This window comes from Urocitellus parryii, chromosome 7 (genome assembly GCF_045843805.1).
Source record: "Urocitellus parryii isolate mUroPar1 chromosome 7, mUroPar1.hap1, whole genome shotgun sequence".
Classification (NCBI taxonomy): Eukaryota; Metazoa; Chordata; class Mammalia; order Rodentia; family Sciuridae; genus Urocitellus; species Urocitellus parryii.
This window is the reverse complement of record NC_135537.1, coordinates 139,174,351-139,189,215: the sequence shown is the minus strand read 5'-3', so window position 1 is coordinate 139,189,215 and position 14,865 is coordinate 139,174,351. Positions and strand designations below refer to the sequence as shown.

The 14,865-nt window shown below is 38.5% G+C and overlaps 1 protein-coding gene across 3 annotated transcripts in view; it reads left to right on the top strand.

The window, feature by feature from the left end:
* Vps53 (VPS53 subunit of GARP complex) overlaps positions 1-14,865 on the top strand; it is a 141,889-nt gene that overhangs the window by 50,954 nt on the left and 76,070 nt on the right. For all 3 annotated transcript variants that reach the window (XM_026388792.2, XM_026388793.2, XM_026388794.2), the window contains 4 exons: positions 547-625; positions 3,409-3,552; positions 4,246-4,388; positions 6,662-6,803. In XM_026388792.2, coding sequence (XP_026244577.2) covers positions 547-625; positions 3,409-3,552; positions 4,246-4,388; positions 6,662-6,803 — 508 coding nt within the window. The remainder of the gene's footprint in view (positions 1-546; positions 626-3,408; positions 3,553-4,245; positions 4,389-6,661; positions 6,804-14,865) is intronic.

Here is a 14,865-nt window from a genome sequence, read left to right as displayed (position 1 = left end):
AAATTGACAAGTTTCTCTTGAGCTTCTGTTATACATGCAAACCACTGTCAAGTTCCAGGTGCCCCTTTCTAACTGGTTTTCCTTGCAGTTCACTGTCCCTGAATATAAATCTTCATTCATTAGTCTTAACTCTTGTTGAGTACATTTGATCACTTGGCTTTTTCTTTTTACTTTAGAGGAGTGGGAAAGCAGCTATACTAGTAGTGCAAAATGGATTTATGTTTGAATCAAGTACTATTACATTACATGTTTCTGAAGCATAAGTACCAAATGAAATGTTGCAGAGATTAACATATACTATCTCATGACAGGTGAAGAGTAACCTAGAACTTTGGGAATATAGAAAATCCATCCTGAGAATAAATCAGGTGCCTTGGTCCTGGTTGTAAACCAGTTACTAATGAGTGGCTTTTCTTATATAGACACATAGCCCTCTTTAGAGAATCTCTAAAGACTTCAACAGTTCAGATCCCTGAACTGGTGCATAATTACATACTGGTATTTGAAGATTATGGCATGCAATGATACGTTCTGTCTCCCTCACAGAGTGAAGGCTGCGCAAACGGAGCTAGGACAGCAAATCCTGGCAGATTTCGAAGAGGCATTTCCTTCCCAGGGTACCAAGGTATTCTTTTGCATTTTCCCTTCAATCTTTAGATGTTGTTATCACCCTCCCCTAGTATACTCACTATAAATTATTTATTTATCATTCTAAAGTGTTTGTGGGCAATAGCAAATTTGTCTAATGGAAAGTTTAAGGTAATGAGACCATCATTGATTTTAAAGATCCCTAAGTGATATGTCTTTCTGTTGTCAAAAAGTGAGGATATGTTTTGGTTTAATGTGTGTCAAACCCTATCTTGTCTGCCTGTAAATTCCTTTTTCTCATGGCTGTGTTTTAAAAGAATATTTTCAAGCTACGATGTTTTTTAGAATTGTTACATAATTTATTGGTTTCAGGTTGGTAAAAAGACAACTGGGAGGAATATCCAGGGGCTTATGTAACTCTCAGAGTGACATAGTTAGAAGACTCACTTTTGATGATCATAAGCCTGTTTTTTGAAACTAATGCCCAACATTGCTCACTGGTAGTGTAGCTGTAAGTGTTGTGTCTGTGAAGCACAGGAGATTTCACTTGTGAACAATTGGTTACATTTCTCCTGTACAAGCTTTCCCTCACTTGGTTGTCACTGTGCTGGGGTAACTGCTTAGTTCCATCCTTCACATTGTAGCAGATGTCATGTTAATGCTTTGCATGTGTCGGCGAGGGCAGAATCTTCAGAAGCTTTTATTCTCTATTATTTGAGCTATTCTGAGGGGAAAAAATTTGTTCAAGGCAGAAATGAACTGGGCACATGGGCCAGCAGCATTCCTTGCTGTGCTTTGTGGGTGGAGATGGGGATATACATCCACTTACTGAGCCAAGGAGTGTTTCCTGGACCAGCTCTATAATTCAATAACTGGAAATGCACCAGTTCAGGGATCTGAACTGTTGAAGTTATTTTTTCTTTGTGCTCCATAAAAGAAACTTAGGAAGTAGGCTGGGAGTAGCTGTCCTTGCTTTGGTAAATTGCTTTCTATAGGAAACCTGCTCCTAATTTTAATAGTTTGTGACCAACTGCTAACAATTGGATACTTATTTGTAAAGCACTTTTCTTTGAGAACCTCATCTTCCTTAGTCACCTGATGTAATTCAAGGAGGGAGTAAATGTTGGAACACCACTATTCGTATTGACCACACAAGGAAACAGAGGTCATAGAGGTAAAAGGATTTTAAGGATAGTCGCTGATTATGAGCACTAGACTTCCTAGGCCAGTCTACTTTCCAGCACTCTGCTGCCACATACCAATTTCAGAAGTTTCAGAAGCCCATCTGTATTAGTTAACCACAACCTACTTTATATCTTTTTTTCCCCAGATCATACCAGGCAAATGAATAAAATTATTTTCTTTAACAATTTGCCTTTTTTTCTGGCTCAGTGACTTAAAAGTTTTTTGTTTGTTTGTTTGTTTGTTTTAAAAGCTATTTTTAAAATAGGGTTTGACACAGCTTTTTTATCTTTGGTAATAGGGATTGAACCCAGGGGCACCCTCTACCACTGAGCTACATCCCCAGCCTTTTAAATTTTTTATTTTGTGATGGGGTCTTGCTAAGTTGCCAGGGCTATTCTTGAACTTGCCATCCTTCTGCCTCAAACTCCTGAGTCACTGGGATTTCAGGCCTCTGCCACCGTGCCCAGCAACTTTTCTTAAAGGCTTTGTGCTATTCTTCTTATCTCGCAAATGGAATCAGGATGTTTAAAAAATTGTCCAAAGTAACCTAGTCAATTTTTCTGAAAATGAAAAAAAATTAGAACTTGTGAACCTATAGGTTTTGGCCCTTTTGACTTCTCTATCTAGCTTTCATCTGGAAGCTAGAGTTGAGCAGTTGGTATGTTCAACAGGCCATATAATAGACAATAATTATGGAGCAGGTCACATTTTAACAATTTAGGTCTCAGGCAGTTTATGTGACACTTTTGAAACACTTGAACTTCAGTTGAGATGGATAGAATGGACAGAATTGACAAAAATAAATGATAATGATCTGAAAGAACCTTACCGATCACCTAATTCAAGTCAATTATTTTTCAAATAAGGTTAAATAACTTCTCAGAGCTACATGGCTGTTTAACCAAGCCAAGAGTAGTTTTCATGTATTCTTTGTGGTCCACAGTCAACCACATTCATTCAGTGATTCACCATACAAAAAGGTGGTGAGACCAAATTGCCTTAGGTAATAACAAAGACCTTCCATTGTAATGTATCATTATTGCCTCCCGATCTTCCACTGTTGTTTTCAGGTCAAGGGACCTACATCACAGTATTTTTACCTTTGGCTGCATATATTAGACTGTCAGTGAAATAAGTCTGGAGGTTTCGAATCTGTTTTTAAGTTTTAAAGTGACCACACAGCTTGGCAAAAGTATGACGCTTCAACAAGACTCCCAGAGGTTGGAAGCAGGGAAAAGTGGCACATATGAAGTGACACTGGTGTCATTATGACTTTTAGGCCTCTTCAGTAGTCTCTGACATCAGAGACTGCTGTCATTCTGACTTTTTAGGTTCTTTCAGTTTGAGTATTCAGAAACTAAAATTTCCTATGATCCTTGCTGGCCCTGTTTTCCAAAATATCTCATTGCTGATTCACAGGATAGTTTTTATGTTGGCTACTTCAAGACTAGCTTAATGATTCTTTCATCGAGGAACAAATAAACTAAAATATCTATCTACAGTAGAAAGAATCAGTGTCCAGGGAGTGGGAGTAATAACAATAAGAGAGAAACAAGAAGTAGCAGCTGTCAGAAACTATGAGATTTAATGATTGTTTCTAATATTTGAATTGCTGTGTGTTGTTTGTTTTGCCAGAGGCCAGGAGGACCCAGTAACGTTCTGCGAGATGCATGTCTGGTTGCTAATATTTTGGACCCCAAAATCAAGCAAGAAATCATTAAGAAGTTTATTAAACAACATCTGTCAGAGTATCTAGTACTTTTTCAAGAAAATCAAGATGTAAGTATTGACCAGATGAGGTCAGAGTTAACACTTGAATTTTATTGCAAAATGAATGCAGCCAAGTATGTTGATTGATACTTTATTAGTACTATGATCTATTGAACCTTGAATCCTAGGGACTGACTTTATAGTTCAATGATTCTTAACCATTTTTGAGGTCACTAACCATTTGGATAAATTAATAAAAGCTGTAGATCTTCTTCCCAGAAAAGTGCACCAATGTATAAAACTGTATGTACACCAGGGGCGGTGGTGCATGCTTGTATTCCCAGTGGCTAGGGAGGCTGAGGCAGGAGGATCAGGAGTTCAAATCCAGCCTCAGTAAAAGCAAGGCTCTAAGCAACTCAGTGACACCCTGTCTCTAAAATACAAAATAGGGCTGGGGAATGTGGCTCGGTGGTTGAGTGCCCCTGGGTTCAGTCCCTGGTACCCTCCTCGAGGCCCCAACCCTTTCCCCCCAAAAAAAACTTTATGTACAGTTTCAGGAAATTTGCAAAACCATAAAGGCCAATTACAGACTCCAGGTTAAGAACCTCTGGACCAAGTAAATATGGTAGCATATATTCTTTCAAATGGTGAGGAATACAGAATGGCTGTCATTCTCTTTGTTCTACGTTTTTGCTTTTTTCCCTCAAACTGTCAATACTACATCTAAGCACTGGAGTGTTTTTTGTTTCTTCCCTTCATGAGGTTGCCTGGCTAGACAAAATTGATAGACGCTACGCCTGGGTAAAACGCCAGCTTGTGGACTATGAAGAGAAATATGGCCGAATGTTTCCACGGGAATGGTATATGACTGAGAGGATTGCAGTAGAATTCTGCCATGTGACAAGGTATATTCCAGCTCTTTACTGGTGCTATTTCTAATTGAATTTTCAAAATCAGTTTCCCACTTTGGTTTCATATTGTCCTGTGGATTGGGTACCGATTCCAGACTCTACCAGATATAGCAACCCTTAGCTCCCAACTTGGCTGCAAGTTTTCCTGTTGCCTAGTGCTTGCCTCAAACAGCATACCTTCTGTCCTTTACCAACTCTGGACTCATCAACTAAGTTTACCTATACATTTTCCTCTGTTTCTGTATTATGTATAATAGCCTTCAGTGTACATGTTCATCATCATGTAGATTTTCTGACTTGTTAGATAGATAGTTCCATAGAGACAGAAGTAGTATCTACTTTAAGGACATGACAGTCACTCAGGAAATACTTGTTGAATGAATTTCCCTAATACAATGTTTATGGTCTATTATTGATAATATTGGCATCTGAGTGTTCTAAGCATTTTAAAGCTCTCTCTGCATTACCCATGAGTATAGCCCAGACTACGTAGACCTTTATTTTGAAGAATTAGAGCCCAGCAAGGTTAGATCAGTGTGTCTATGACAAATGTAAAACTAGAACCAAGCTTTCTTATTCTTTGTACATATACAACAACAGTGGTGGTAACTGGTTTTATTAGTTATATATTCCCATCTAACAGTACTAATTACATTGTCTATAGGTTAATAAGAGGGGAAAAAAGCCAGATCTAAACATAACTCAGTGACCTTATTTCTTAAAATCAGAGAAAATACAGTCAAAATGGATGCTTTAAACACATTATAGGGGGGAAATGTTTTAAGTCACATTGGCTTTTTTAACCATTTTGGGAGCCATTTTAGAGTCACAGCAAAATTGGGCACATAAGTACAGAGATTTCCCATATACTCCCTGCCTCTCTGCACATGTAACTTTGCCTGTTATCAACATCCCCCACCAGAGTAGTATGTTTGTTACAATGGAGGAACCTACATTGATACATCATCCTCATCTATTGGCCATAGTTTAAACAGGGTTCACTTTTAGTGTTGCACATTCTGTCTGGCTATTGTTTTAAGAAACACATTTACTACCATAGATTCAGACCATAGTATTTAAAAAAATACAGTATTGATTCAGGGTTGATTGGGGTTGTCACCTTCTAAATCCCAATTAGCAAAGAAAGGGTGAATTCCTTGAAAAATTGTTTATTAATTCTCTTTCACCTACAGTCAGCAGACTTGTAAACTAATTCTGTAAAAGATGAATCCTTATGAGACTGGAAGTGAACTAAAGCCAACAAGTCTCTGTGGGCGTTAGTACCTGCTATTGTTGTCTCAGCTAATGGCAGGGCTTCTGCCAAGCTTCTTTTGTTAGAATTTTGGCTCGAGTCCTACAGATACATCATTCTCAAATAAACTCAGAGGCACTTCATTTTTTATTTTGGCATTTAGTTGTGTGGGAAGAGGATGACAGTTTAGTACTTACTAAGAACTCTCATGTCACTGTTCCCTAATAACCTACATTCTAAAACAGAATGCCCGAGTTGCACATAAGCTTCACAGGCAGGAACCACCAAAGCATATACGTTCACCTTTCACATGGGTGTTCCAGTATCTCATGAGTCCCTGCTATATGTGCCGAGATGATTATTGAGCTCTCTGGAAGACAGATTTATAATTGAGTAATTCATGAGTTGTTAAATAATGTATATATGCATTTTAGTAAAATGCCAAATGCCAAAGTACCATGTATATTATTAGCAAGTTATTGAGAGGGTTAAAGATCTAAACATAGTAGTCACCATGTAGACAAATTAGCATCCATAATCCTGGAGTTTTCTCTTTTTTTACTGGTGCATAATTTCACCTTACAATTCTTAGGAGTCCATACACTAGTCTCCCCCTAATTTTGGTTTTACTTGCCATGGAAAATTCTGGAAATAAATAATCCAGAAGTGTTAAATAACTTTTCTTACAGCATATTATTATAATTGTTCTGTTTTATTAGGAGTTGTTGTTAATCTCGTACTCTGCCTAATTTATAAATTAAATCTTATCATAGATATGTAAGTATACGAAAAAACAGTACATGTAGGGTCCAATACTATCCACAGTTTTAGGCATCCAAGAAATATATTGGAATGTGAAGGACTATTGAATATCTGTTCCCCAGTCATTAGACTAAGTTGATAATAGACCTCACAGTTTGACATGATAATATACATTTTTTCTGAATATAAGCTGTTTACCTCCTCAATCTTGAATGATCAGTTTGTTTGACATTCTTATCTCTTCATTTTGAAGGGCAGAACTTGCCAAAATCATGCGTGCCAGAGCTAAGGAAATTGAGGTGAAATTACTTCTTTTTGCTATTCAGAGAACGACTAACTTTGAAGGGTTTCTTGCAAAACGCTTCTCCGGCTGCACCCTGACAGATGGAACCCTGGTAAGACTCTCCTGAGGGAGGCTGGACTGGAACATGGATGGCTGGGGTGGCTGGGCCTCACTTTCATCCTTTGGCTCCTGGGCCCAAGCCATCCTTCTACTTCAGTATCCCAAGAAGCTGGGACTACAGACACACCATCATGTCTGCTTTAATTTTTTTAAATGAGGAAAATGGGCCAGATCAGTGATTTTCAAACCATTCTTCCAACAATATCTGATGTGGAATCCAAACACAATAATAGCTAATATTTTTTGAACATCCGCTGTGTACCCCACACTGTTCTAGGGGTATTTACCTGCAGCCAATCTCTGCTCCATCTACTGTACGAGGTACATGCTATACTCATTTGTCTCTTATCCATGGTCAGTGAGCTCATATGCAAAACCATAAAAACTTAGCTGCTTTGATCAAAGGCAGAGCAAGGGTAGGGAGTTGGAGCTAGTGTCCTGTTCACTCATTCACCCCTCACCTCCATTAGCTTCTCTAACTCTCAGCCTTTTAGCCCTAAGATTCTGGGACTTCAGTGGACTCCCCTCCTTGTCCCGCAAGACCTACCTCAGAGTAGGTGAATCAGAGGCTGGTCCTCAGGACGCCAGACTGAAGAGTGGTGATGGCAACAGCAAGGTTTTCAGGCAAGGCCACAAGGCCCTATCTGCTTGGGCTCACTTATGACTTTGTTGAAATAAAATACAACTGGAACTGCAAAATATTCTTTCTATACTTAATAAATAGAAGTTATATAATACTGATTTTCATACTAACTTATGTTCAAAATTGACTTATTTTTTAGTATCAAGAGAAAAAATAGTTCACAAATAGGTGAAAATGTCTTCAAAGAAAATTCAAGTCACTGAAGGAATTAGCTAACAGAAACACCCTTTAGGGAAGTGCATGCATCTCTCCTGAGAAGTATGTGGTTAGCCTTAGAACCTGCCTGATTTCCCCATGCTAGCCACCTTCTCTGTCCTACTCAAGCCAGGCTTCTGTACTGTGTTCAAGCAGAGACTTAGGCAGCGCTGAGTTCAGCTCTACATTGAGCTGCTTGAAGACAGGGAGGTTCAAGCATTTGAGTATAAACACCGGCCACTAGAAGCCCCTGAGCTCCCATGGCCTCTGGGCAGAGCTCGTAGAGCATAAGGATAGGCTCTGTGCACCAGTAATTCAGCTAACTGGACAGGAAATAGGCTCTAACTAAGATGCTTGAATACATTGTTGTGTGCTATTCTTCTCCTCCATTGGCTGGAGGCTTCTGGTGATTTTGTTTTACATTTAGAGGGGCTCTAGGATCACCTGGGAACAATAGCCCTGCGATATTTCATGACCAGGATAGCCTATAAATTTGAGTCTCCCTGGGAGATGCTATAGTTCTCACCTATCCAAGGAAGGTCAAAAGTGGTATATAACATGTCAGGGGAGATCTCTTCTAAACAAGCCAAGGCTTGGTGAGCAGGGTAACTAGGCAGAGAAACTGAGTAGGAAAAACTGACAGGAGCTCTGCTTCAGTTTGCAAAGACAATGCTTTTTTTGTATAACACAGGTATAGCACTGTCAAAGTAGCAGTTGGCTGATTGTCAGCCATGTTCTGTCTCAAGGGGACAGGGCTAGAGGTGCTTGTTTCTCATACTCAGCCAGGACAAAGCTCCTGGACTGGAGCCATTTCATCTCCTGGCAACTGCTGTGCCCAGGGGCAATGGCCATGATCTACTAGGAACACTTGAACTTTTCCCCCTAGTCCCTTCCTTTTTTGGTCTTCTGTGTTTGAAACTTTCTTGAAGAACTAGTTTGTAAATTTCCCTTCCCAGTTGTTCAGGTGTTGCTTTCCTCTCCCATGAGGTTTTTAAGGGAGTTTCAGGTTATAAATCCTTGGCAAGAAAATCCTTCTCAATACCATGAGTTCTTTGTTTATTATCTACATGAACAGCTGTCTTCTTCACACATTTCTCTGAATCATTTGACTTATAAAGAAACTCAGCTTCTTCCTCTGAACCATTTTTTTTTTTTGTCCCAGTTACCATGACCCAGCAACCATTCCAAGTCCTGATAGTAGGTGCTCCACAGCATTCAAAGATTTTTTTTTTCCCCCTTAAAAATGAGTTTCTAGAAAGGCAGCAGAATTTCCTTCAGCCTTTTCAACTAGGCAATCCAGTTCTCCAAGAATTGACTTACTGTTGCTTGGCTGCTGGGAGATGTAAAAGTTCTTACTGTAAGTGATATTCACACTGAGCCTGGTCCCTGCCATTACCTTGCTCTGGGCCAACTGGGCCATACCTTCTCCATCTGTGTTCTTCAATCCTCAGTGGCAGGGGCCTGGCAAAAGTCATGACTACTGACCCTGCTCCCTACAGAAAGCTCAGGGAAGAAAGAGGATACCCTAAACTCTCAGTTTAGCTGCTTGGCACTCTGCCTAAAAAACTTGATACTCCCTGGTCCCTTGCCTCCTCCCTGTGCTGGTTGGTTGCTTCCATAGTGAACTCTTGCTGCTTTTTTTTTTTTTTTAATATTGAGTATTGAACCCAGGGATGCGTAACCACTGAGCCACATCCCAGCCCTTTTTATATTTTATTTTGAAGGTCTCACTAAGTTGCTGAGGCTGGCTTTGAAATTATCCTCCTGCCTCAGCCTCTCCTGAATTGCTGGGATTACAGGCATGTGCCACAGTACCTGACCCATTGTAGACTCTTGAAATCCTTCTTGGCTACCAGATTTTTTTCAGGATATTGGAATAAACTTTGAAATGAACCATGGTGGTATATCTTGATACCCCTTAATATATGCCACATTTCAACGAAAGTTAGTAAGTTCTTTGGAAAGTGTTCAAGGAGCAGGTAGTAAGTCAGCCAAGAATCTTGGCCGGAGATTCTGCCTTGCTGCTTCTTCCCTTGGCCATGCCACACCCTGCCAGTACCTCCATTACCCTCTTCCCTGTGTCATTCAGAACCTTTAAACCCTTGGTGACTTTGACAGTAAGATAATGAGAATGGGCTTGAGAGTGTGTCAGACTCAGCAGAAAGACCTGCCACAGCCCAGCTCCTCCCTACTGACCAGCAGGATGCATCTTTTGCTATTTTTTTTTAGAGCTGTGACTTTGACATTTGATGACAGATGTTAAAGACTAGAAGAGCTTTGAGGACAGGGCTTACTCTGTCTTTCTTGTACTGGCCCTGTTGAGCTTGATCATATCCTATGCTGCAGCTAATATTGGAACAAGGGAGCTGCTGGTGCTTCTTCCAGTTGCCTCAACTTCTGATCCTTTAGGAGGGATTCAAGATAGTCTGTAAATCTAAATGCCTTGAAATTAAAAGCAAATGTCTGAATGTGGTATAACTATATCCATGTGCATTTTTAGTGACTCAATTAGATTGAAGGTGAACAAATTATATTCAACTTTCTGCTTAAAAGCAGAGTAGATGGTGTTAGATTTTTATAACTGTCTAACTGAATTTGGGAGGTTGTTTTTTTAATAAAATTTAAAAATTCCCATTTTATACAGCTGGATTTCCCTTTCTCTTGGCCTGTGCATAAATTGCCTTTCCAAATAGAATTCTCCTTTGGCTTATAGGGGTCATTTCAAAATACATGTACACTTGCCCAGTTTCAAAATTTTATTACAAATATAGAAGCTGTAGTTGCAAATTTCAACCATGCAGTTTAGCATAAGAGCACGTACTTAGGAAAGCTTGTGCAGAGTGCCTCCCCCAATACCTCAGCCTTCCAGCAGCCTAACCCCTGCTTTAGGAATTCTATAAGGAACTGACAGGCAGGGTTACCAGTTCTCCACCAGTGCCATGGCACATGGAAATAGCTTTCCCTTACCTGATAAGCTCCCTTCAGTGTCCATTTTGCAAATGGTTTCTTTTTCTGGGTGGGTGGTACTGGGGATTGAACTCAGGGGCACTCTACCACTGAGCCACATCCCCAGCCCTGTTTTGTATTTTATTTAGAGACAGGGTCTCATTGAGTTGCTCAGCTCCTTGGTTTTGCTGAGGCTGGCTTTGAACTTAAAATCCTCCTGCCTTAGCCACCTGAGCCACTGGGATTACAGGCATGCACCACTGTGCCTGATGCAAAAGGTTTCTTGATGCTAAAGAAATGTATTCTTCCATTTGAATTACATTCTTAGGGGAAGTTCATATTCGTTTGTAATACATGGTCAAGATAGAAAATTTGGAAATTATATGCAAAACAAAAATTATAGGAGAAAATAAAAAGCCATTCATTTTCCCATCAGTCAGAGACAGGAATTTTATGTTCTTTTTTATACATTTGACCTAGTTGAAATTACATTTTTTAAGTATGTTTTTCTCTGCTGCTTTTATTTTTTAAATTGAAATGTAATTCATCTAAAATTTTTCACAAATAAACTCACCTTTTGCCAGGCATGTTGGCACACATTTGTACTCCCAGCAACTCAGGAGACAGTTTGAGAATCTGTCTCAAAATAAAAAAAGCAAAAGGTTTGGGGATAAAGCTCAGTGGCAGAGTGACCTGGGTTCAATTCCATATTGGAAGAAAAACAAAAAAGAAACCCACCTTCTTAATAATTCAGATAGGGTCTCATATAGTATTGCCCAGGCTAGCCCCAAACTCCTGTGCCCAAGCGTTCCTTCCATCTCAGCCTCCTGAGTAACTGAGACTACAGATGGCTACCGCTGTACCCCCAAACTCACTATTTAAAATTGGACATTCAGTGAGTTTTAGCAGATTCATCAGGCTATGCCACTATTTCAACTGTTTAATTCCAGGACATTTTAATTACCCCCAAAGGAAATCCCTCTTAGCAGTCACAGTTCCTTCTTTCCCCCAACCCTACACAACTGTTATTCTAGTTTTTGCTTTTATGGATGCCTATTCTGGATATTTCACATAAATACAATCATACAGTATGTGATCTTTGCACCTGGTTTCCTTCAGTGAGGACAGTGTTTCTAAGGCTCATGCATGTTGTAACGTGTATCAGAACGTCATTCCTTTTTATGTCTTATGTATTTGTCCATGCATTCCATTGCATGGATGCGCCACATATTGTTTATCTCTTCATCAGTTTATGGACATTTGGGTTATTTCCACTGTGAAGAATAATGCTGTGAATATTTGTGTACGCATTTTTGTGTGCACATGTTTTGTGAGAATACGCCTAGTAGTAGAAATTGCTGGGTTGTATGGTAACCATATATTTAACTTTTTAAGGAGCTGTCAAACTGTTTTCCATAGCAGCCACACTGTTTTACATTTCCACCAGCAATGTAGAAGAGTTCCAATTTCTCCACATCCTTGCCAACACTTCCTTTTTCCTTTTTTTTTCTTTAATTATAGCCATCTTCATGAATGTAAAGTAGTATCTCATTATGGTTTCTATTTTCTTTTTCCCTAATGCCTAATCACATTGAGCATCTTTTCATGTACTTATAGTCAGTGTGTGTGTGTGTGTGTGTGTGTGTGTGTGTATCTTTTTTTCCAGTTTGGGGATTGAACCCAGGGTATGGTGCATACTAGGCAAGTGCTCTACCACTAAGCTACATCCCCAGCTTTTTTTAATTTTTTTATTTTGAGACAGAGTCTCATTGAGTTGCCCAGGCTGGCTTCGAATTTGTGATCCTTGTGCCTCAGCCTCCCAAGTAACTGGGATTACAAGTATACACCAACACAATGGCTAGTATATCTTCTTTAGAGAAAAAAAAAATTTAAGTCCTTAACCCATTTTTGAAATTCAAATTTATTTTTAACTGTCATATGAAAAATAAGAATTGTGCTTATTTATGGGGCTACCGTGTGATGCCTCAGAACATGTATATTTTGCCTAATCTTCAGATCAGGGTAAACATATCTCCTTAAACATTTATTGCCTCTTAAATATTTCTTATAGTGAAAATATTCAAATCCTTTAGTTTAGCCTTTTTGAAATGTATAGTACATTATTATTATCTATAATCACTCTACTTTTAATAGCAATCAGTACTTATTATTCCTTACTATAATTTAGTACCCATTAATTTAATTGGATTGTCTTTTATTAGCTGTAGTTCTTTACATATTTTATGATATATACATGTAATTTGCAAATATTTTCTTCCATTTTATAATTTTTTGTTTATTTGTTTTTAGTTGTGGATAGACCTTTATTTTATTTATTTATTTATATATGGTGCTGAAAATCAAACCCAGTGCCTCACACATGCCAGGCAAGTGTGCTACCGCTGAGCCCCAGCCCCAGCCCTAGTTGGTTTTTTTTTTTTTTTAAGTTTTTTTTTATTGATTGTTCAAAACATTACAGAGCTCATGATAAATCATCTTTCATACATTTGAGTCAATTGGGTTTTGAACTCCCATTTCTACCCCAAATACAGATTGCAGAATCACATCTGTTACATACTCACATTTTTACATAATGGCATATTAGTGACTGTTGTATTCTGCTACCTTTCGCCCTAGTTGGTTTTTTGGGGTTTTTTTGTTTGTTTGTTTTTTAACCTTTTGGTAGTATCTGTTGACACATAAAAGTTTTTAATTTTGGTGAAGTCAATTTATCTTAGTTTTTTGTTGTTGTTGCTTGTGTTTTGATGTCACATTCAAGAAACTGTTGTCCAGAGTCAGATGTTTTCTTCTAAGGGTTGTATGGTCCTGGAGTTCCCAAGGGTGCTCTATCACAGAGCTAAATCCCCAGTCCATTTTATTTTTTATTTTGATACACAGTCCTGCTAAGTTTCTTAGGGCCTCCCTAAATTACTGAGGCTGGCCTTAAACTTTCAGTCCTCTTGCCTCAGCCTTCCAAGTTGTTGGGATTACAGGTGTGTGCCACCATGCCTGGTTTAACTCTTATGTTTAGATCTTTGATTCATTTTGAATTAATTTTTGCACATAAGATGCAAATACAATTTTATATCCTACTTTTATTTTATATACCTGAAGTCTTTTCTCAATCATTGCATAATGTAGGTATTCCATAATTTCCCTAACCATTCTTTTCTTCTTAGGCCTTAAGTCACTTATTTTACTTTTATAAATAATTCCACATGAACATTTTTGTGGACAAATTTTTTATCACAGTTGAGATTATTTTGATACTAATGGAAGTATAAGTATGAGCAAAATGTATGAGCATTTCCAAGTTTCAGGGAGCCTGTGTTAAACTGCTTTCTGAATTCTTACCTATAGGTTCTCATAAATGCAGCAGCTTGGTCTCTCCGAGCACTGACTCTTGATATTAGTGGGGATTTATTAAAATTCAGAAGTGGTCAGTCTTCATTCACTGATGTTTAATATACAGGAGTAACTGCCAAATAAAAAAGGGACAGCAGGGGCTGGAGTGTTTAGCTCACTGTTGGAGCATCTGCCTAGCACATACTAAGTACTGGGTTTCTTTCCTCGCACCACAAAAGGAAGCAAAGAAAGGAAAGAAGGGCCAAAGGAGCCTGAAATTTCTTTTTAAATAACAAGTTTTCACTTCTAGGTTTATACCCAAGAAAACTGAAAACATTTGCTCATATAAAAACTTCATACATGAATGTTTGTGGCAGCACTAATCCCAGTAGTCAAAAGGTAAAAACAACCCAAAGTCCGTTAGTGGACAAATGGATACAGAAAATGTGGTATAATGCATACAATGGAATATTATTTAGCCATAAAACAAATGAAGTACTGACCACTTATTACAAGATTAATAAACCTTGCAACACAATGCTTAGTAAAGAAACCAGACATAAAAGGTCACATATTTATACAAGATGTCCAGATAAGGCAAACCCATAGAGACAGAACAGATTGGCAAAGGGACAGCAGGATCGGGAACTGACAGACAATGGATATGTGTTTCTTTTGAGGATGAAAAATGTTCTGGAATTAGTAGTGATAGTTGCATAGCTTTACAAATATAAAACCACTGAATTGTAAATCACTTTAAAATGGTGAATTTTTTATTATATGAGTTACAGTTCAATTTTATTTTTTTAATATTTATTTTTTAGTTGTAGTTGTACACATACCTTTATTTATTTATTTATTTTTATGTGGTGCCCTCACACATGCTAGGCGAGCACTCTACTTGCTAAGCCACAACCCCAGCCCC